The sequence below is a fragment of the Lineus longissimus genome, chromosome 6 (assembly GCF_910592395.1).
Source record: "Lineus longissimus chromosome 6, tnLinLong1.2, whole genome shotgun sequence".
NCBI lineage: Eukaryota > Metazoa > Nemertea > Pilidiophora > Heteronemertea > Lineidae > Lineus > Lineus longissimus.
This window is the reverse complement of record NC_088313.1, coordinates 11,795,655-11,801,960: the sequence shown is the minus strand read 5'-3', so window position 1 is coordinate 11,801,960 and position 6,306 is coordinate 11,795,655. Positions and strand designations below refer to the sequence as shown.

At 42.8% G+C, this 6,306-nt stretch overlaps 1 protein-coding gene across 1 annotated transcript in view; it reads right to left on the bottom strand.

Moving 5' to 3' along the window:
• Positions 1–1,168: 1,168 nt before the first annotated feature.
• Positions 1,169–6,306, bottom strand: part of LOC135489966 (neuropeptide F receptor-like) — a 112,478-nt gene continuing 107,340 nt past the window's right edge. Inside the window, exon 2 of the mRNA XM_064775604.1 lies at positions 1,169–2,473. Coding sequence (XP_064631674.1) covers positions 1,169–2,473 — 1,305 coding nt within the window. The remainder of the gene's footprint in view (positions 2,474–6,306) is intronic.

Here is a 6,306-nt window from a genome sequence, read left to right as displayed (position 1 = left end):
ATGCCAGTTAACATTACTTTATCAACATTTTCGGATGTTATAGCATTAATCGACCATGCGTGTGAAACTACATTCTGATTTTACAAATGGCAGTCCGGCTACAGAACAGCAAAGACCACGCATTGGTTTCTTAAAGAACTACTTTCGAGTGCAAACGATGATTGGCCAGTTACTGAAGAGAGATAGCGCAGTGTTTGGAGACATACCGCGGTTAAGTTTGACATAGATTGTGATCTAAATCGACTAAATGTAATTCAAGTTTGCAATAGATTAGCAACCAGCAAACTCCACGCCAACATTCGCTGATGAAGACGAGCCCTAAACGTTCTGTTCCAGCATATCGCAAATGAAAAAATCAACTCTGGTAGTGAATCACTACAGTACGATGCTTTTCCGCCCCTCAGAATTTACCTGGTCGATCCTTGGTTCACGTCACCAAAATATCGCCCATTCGAACAGTCCTTTGTCACTTTCGTTTAGTGGTAAAATGATACTTCTGAAATCTTACCAGAATCACCTCGTGCCTTGGGTAAGATAAGTGTATAAGTTAGGCAATCTAAGCGTAAGGGGGTCACGGGGGCGAAATTGACGGAGGTGACCCCCTTAACCCGAACAATACAACCTAAATTACGCAATGATTCCAGGCGTTCGAGGCGGGCTACTCCCGGGGAACGGGGAATCGAGGCTAAGATAAAGCCAGGGGGAGTAACGGAATACGGTATATATTCTAGAAAATTATAAGCGGTTGCTTCTGTGGGCTATTCTAAACTGGCTTGACCAAGTCAAAGCTTCACCTGTTAAACTTGCTGTGCCCCGGTTCTTCTTTCCGATGAGCGCAAATAGACATTTTCAGAGCCGTATCGCGCTCAGATCGGCTCCAACGAAGTCAAAGATTGCCACCATCACTAGTTAAAAATTGAAAGAACTATTCAAACAACAAAACTTAAAACATCTCCACTTTTCTTACTTAGCGATTATAGTAAGGGCCAAAGGTATCTCTACTGGTTCGGTTGCATCAACGCCGATTCGGGGCAAGGTCTGCGGCACGACTTACACACGTCCATCCGGCAGACGGTGCACTTGCCAGCCCAGCTACCACGGGACATGTTGAATTCCTTCACTGTTGACATGTTAATTCTATCATCAGAATACACTCATGCGGATTCTTCTAATCTTCATACGGGTCTTCATCGGCTTCATCTTCAAGCTTGTATGATCCACTTCCGTCATTAGTTGAGTTTGTCGACACCAGGTGCTTCGTCTCCGCCATGGTTTGATACGTGGTCTTTTTCATGTACTCTACTCTATTCGGCGTATCCGCGTTCTCCATGTAGCCATCGGTTCCTTTTTCGTCGGGTTTGTACCAAAAGCAGACGACACGCAAAAACTCGCGCCGGAAGTTGGGATTCAACCATCCATAGATAATAGGATTCGTGGTGGACGTAGTCATAGCAACGACATGACAACAGGCATAGACCAAGTTAAAGCGCTTATTTGTCAGAATCCTATGATCGAAATCAGCAAGGACGTTAATGAAAGTTAATGGAAACCATGACATTGCGAATACAATTGCTATTGCTACCAATACTGTTGTGTTCTTGCGCACGCGCTTTGTTTCCTTTTCCGATCGAGCCAGCTCAGATGGCGTTTTTGGATCTGTGATCATGCGCATGCGCAGGAATTGGCAGATCTTCCAATGTAATACCAAAAGAATGACAACCGGGATCACAAACTGAATGCACATGAGGACCATCGTGTAAATAGTCTTTGCCGCCCCGTTTGGCCAGAGCTCCATACAAATTGCGTGCTCAACGTAATCTTCTATGAATTTCGCCATGTGGACTTCGTTATATATAAAGAGAGGGGCAGAAATGAACGTGGAGAAAATCCACAAGAACAAACAGACCGAGATGGAGCCACTGAGTCTATCGTTACACGTGAACCTGGTGGGGTAGACTATCGCGTAATAACGATCCATGGCTATACCAACCGCTGTAAACGTCGACGTCATAACATTCACCGCCTGGAATCCAGGAACCATCTTACAAAGCGAATCCCCCAGCATCCAATTCTTTCGTAAGAGTTTGTACAGAGTGAAAGGCATACATATCAAGCACATAAACATGTCCGAAAGCGCCAGGTTGAGAATGTACACATTTCTGGCCGTCCGCAAACGAGAATTCCGGGCAATGATTGAAAATATTAAAGTATTCGCAGTTATTCCTAAAGTGATAAGCATTGCGTAGATTAGGATCAGAGGCATTTCAGTCTCGATGGGGAACCACTCTTTACCGCCAACCTCTTCCATTACAATCCTGTAAAACTCCGACATACTGAAGTTGGCAACCATCTTGGTTGGCGGACGGAATTGGGAGTAGTTCTGAGGCCGAGCGCTAGGTGGTGTTGGAGTGGCGTTTCCGTATCCGACGAACATGATCTGCAACATCCGGTTAACGGATTCCTTGGTCATCATCTGTAATTAGAAAAAGTGTAACAATTTGTATATTTGTATATTTGTGTAACAGTGCATCAATTTTACAATTTTTCCAGCAACTGAATCCCATTTCATGAAAAGGGGCTGCATGATAGGTCGATTTCTGGAGAGAAAATATTATGAGAGGAAAATGTTTAGCGGAGTTAGAAGCAACCCTAAACAGCTGGTGATTATCCATCGTATGTAGCAGTTGCAGAACATGTAATGTAACTTATGCATCATTTTGAAAACTCTATCTTTCACGGTTTTTATTGTCAAAAGGAAATCCTTCTGTTGATAAAAATATGGTTACGATTGCCATCTAGTGGCGGCAAGGCGAAAGAACGGACAACCGTATCAAACAAGGAAGCGACTATATCTTGCAACGTTGAGAGACAGAAACAAAATGCCAACGCCATCGGACAAATATGTGAAGCTCTTGTTATAGCCCATAAAATGCTCGGTTTTCGAGATATATAAGTCCCTAAAGTTGCCTAAGTCGATGGACTCAGCCGAAAACACGTGCCAAATTGACCTTGAAACGCAGTGGAAAGTGCAGAGAGACGATGTCTGAAAGTTCTTAGATAGCTTTGAACTTGTGGGAAATCTTTTCTTGTCTTGCAACATGGACCTATGTCGAAAACATTGATGAATTAAGCCCCTATTCTTTGGCAAGCAGACAGCGGGTTGAGGTAAATTTGGACCCACACACTAATCGGCATTCTTACACACGCCAAATGCGCCAACAATAATGCCATGTTTCTACGTCGTTCGCCGGGTTATATCATATTCTCGGTAGAACTAGAAGTAAGTTCGGCCCTCCTCGGTTGTGATTTTTGGAAAACCATGCCCATCAAGGCAAATGCAGGCAGAATGACTTTGAAAAGTTGCAATTAAAAATGAAAAAACATTCTGCAGGCGATAGGGTTAACCAGGGTTAAAAAAACCCTGCTGGGCCAGCTTTTATTCCGCCATTCAAAACCCGATTTTAAAACTGGTGTATCAACCAAAGCGCAATCAATTAAGTATTACTAACCATGCATCTGAAAAATATGACACTTATTGAAATTGATTAATTCGGCTGTCCATACACGTTCGTCGTATTACGTCGTCGTGACATCTTCGAAACAAGGTTGATTGGTGGTGGTTCCACTTTTGCGTATGAGAAAGGAAGACAATTGCATCTATTACGTTGTAGCCGTGGAGATGTATAAGATAATTGGGGTCATCTCTCATGCGTGGTTACATTTATAACGTGCATAAGATTTCTAGAGAAAATCAGAATACCAGTCACGAAGCATCCCTCAGGCACCGGATAATCAGGTAGGAAGGAGAGGACGGATACTCCTTGCAGGAAATCGCGTTTTAATAACACAAGTAAACTAGGGGCCATTGCAGTTATCATTAGTTTACTTTGAACGTGAATTATTTCACGGTATAAGAGAGGTATTATGACAGGCAACAGGACTTGATCATATCCCGAACGAAATACTGAAGAGCCCCCGAATGACAGACATTCTACTTCTGTGCTATATTCAGGGTGCGAAAAATCCAATCAGTGTGGAATGAATCATTGATACATACACCCACTTCATAAACCGGGGAAGAATCGCTATGATCCGCTTAGCTTGGACAAAACAAAAAAATGTTATGCCAAAGCTTAGAACATACAAAATACTGGAAAGTGACTTCGGTGTCACTGACTTTGTAACTCTGCCACTGAGCAGAGCTAAGCTTTCTGTTGAGCGTTCTGTTCTTACAAGCAAGAAGGAGAAATTTAACATTTCCATTACAAATAGAACTCGGGCGGTACCGCAGCATACCAATAGAAAGAAGACTTTGTAAAACGGTGACCAGAGACAAGTAGAGGATGAATTCCTTTTCTTGGTCGATTGCGCAAAATATGAGGTACAAAGGACCAAACTATTTCAGGACTTATATATAAATAACAGCATTGATATGGACAATTTAACAAGAGACAGAAAATTAATGTGGCTCCTGCATGTCGAATCCGTCCATCGCCAGACGCGTGGCGGACTTTATAAACAACGCTTACGCTAACATAATTTAAAGGGGCACACCGTTCGTAATTATTATAATTTTCAATTTTAATAACAAAGACAGATTTCTATCGAACGGTGTAGGCCTTTAGACATGCGTGCCTAGGCCAACGGCCATCTGTGACGAATTCGTCTTGTCCTAATTCGTCTAGTTTTCAAGTTGTGACTTTAATGTCAGTCTCTACGGATTGGTGGCACCATTGTTCTGGGTCAAACGCCGCCATCTCCGAACCGGTCAACATGTACCTTTCTTCCTCTCCAAACCTTTGTAAACTTTCATCCTTTATATTCATGTTGTGTTCATTAAATTATAACTATTCGATTTCCATGTTTTTTGTGCATCATTCTGAGGCCACGATACCCTTGTGAGCCACTGTATCGTGACACCATCTTATAAAACTGTATCAATATTAGTGTCTCATAAGCCTCCTTAGGCTGGCGATTATATCGGTGACACTCTAATAATATATATATGACCGCATCCGATCCGCGCACCATGATAGTGAACATTATTAAAGGTATTATGACCGAACACAAAATATACCGAAGGTTTCTCCAAGTTATGACATGTCTCAATTTCATGTCAATCTCACCTTAGAAGGCCAAATCCCATTTGACATCGCCATATTCAACAATCATTATAGGGTGAACCAAGAGTAAAATAGGCGACATGCAGTTGTTCGCCACCCTATTAATAAAACAATCCTGTCAAGCGACGTACAACGCTATCAATAGGGTGGTTGACTATTGTATGGTGGCCCACTACTCCCTGGTTACCACACGACGATTGTAACGTGGTCTCGCAGGTGACTTCGGTTTCAACAATAATAAGCATTTTTGAATTATTGGAACAAGAAAATATACAAATTATCCAATATTGTTAAAGCGAACTGGAACCGCCAAGCCAGTTCGTATGACCTCGCTTTCATTTCCCGCGTATCGGGTGATCAGAACGAGGCATGAATGAAACATGGCGCCTAGCTGTCAATCATTCAGTGACGTCACTACTATGGAATTTACTACGAAAATTCATGAATGAAAGATCGCATGACTCACGTGATTCTCACATGATTCTCAATAATAACAAATTGAACTGCGCATGCTCGGGCACTGGGGGCGGAGCTACAAATCTGAACTCGAATAGGAAGTTGGAAGTTTGACTTTCTCGGGCGATGAAAGTCGAAAAGTTGAATAAATCGCTCGGCGGTTCCAGTTCGCTTTAAGTGGATGAGAGATATTTTAGAACGTGCAGCATTATCAATGGCAGTCAATTCAAACAGTGATAGGAGGACCGCCTCATCGCACTTCCATCACTGCGAGGAGTATGAAAGTAGACCGTGGCTGGGCTTGTGTGCAACGACACGCCAACTATCGCCTTGCGAGAACGGTAAAAAACCATTCGCCTGCAGTAAGAGTACCGTCATCCTCAACAGTCAATACCTAACTATTTCTGGCGAGGACGCCTAATCATGCTAGTGGAGGTTGACACTGTGGTTACCAGGGGACACAGGGATTTCCCTGCAGCCCTTACACACAAGCAACACTAAATTAGATCTGGCATGAATTATTGATGCATGGGATAATAATGTAGGTGGTGGGATCAGAGATGGCGTATGTCGCTGAGAAAACACATGCAAGAGATGTGAAGACACGCCAGATCGTCTTACATACGGCAACTGAGAGAGCAATTTTAATTCAAAGACAATCGGTGATGTCTGTCATGCCTTTTTGTAAACTAATGTATATTTGCCAATTCGATTTCGAACCTCTCGG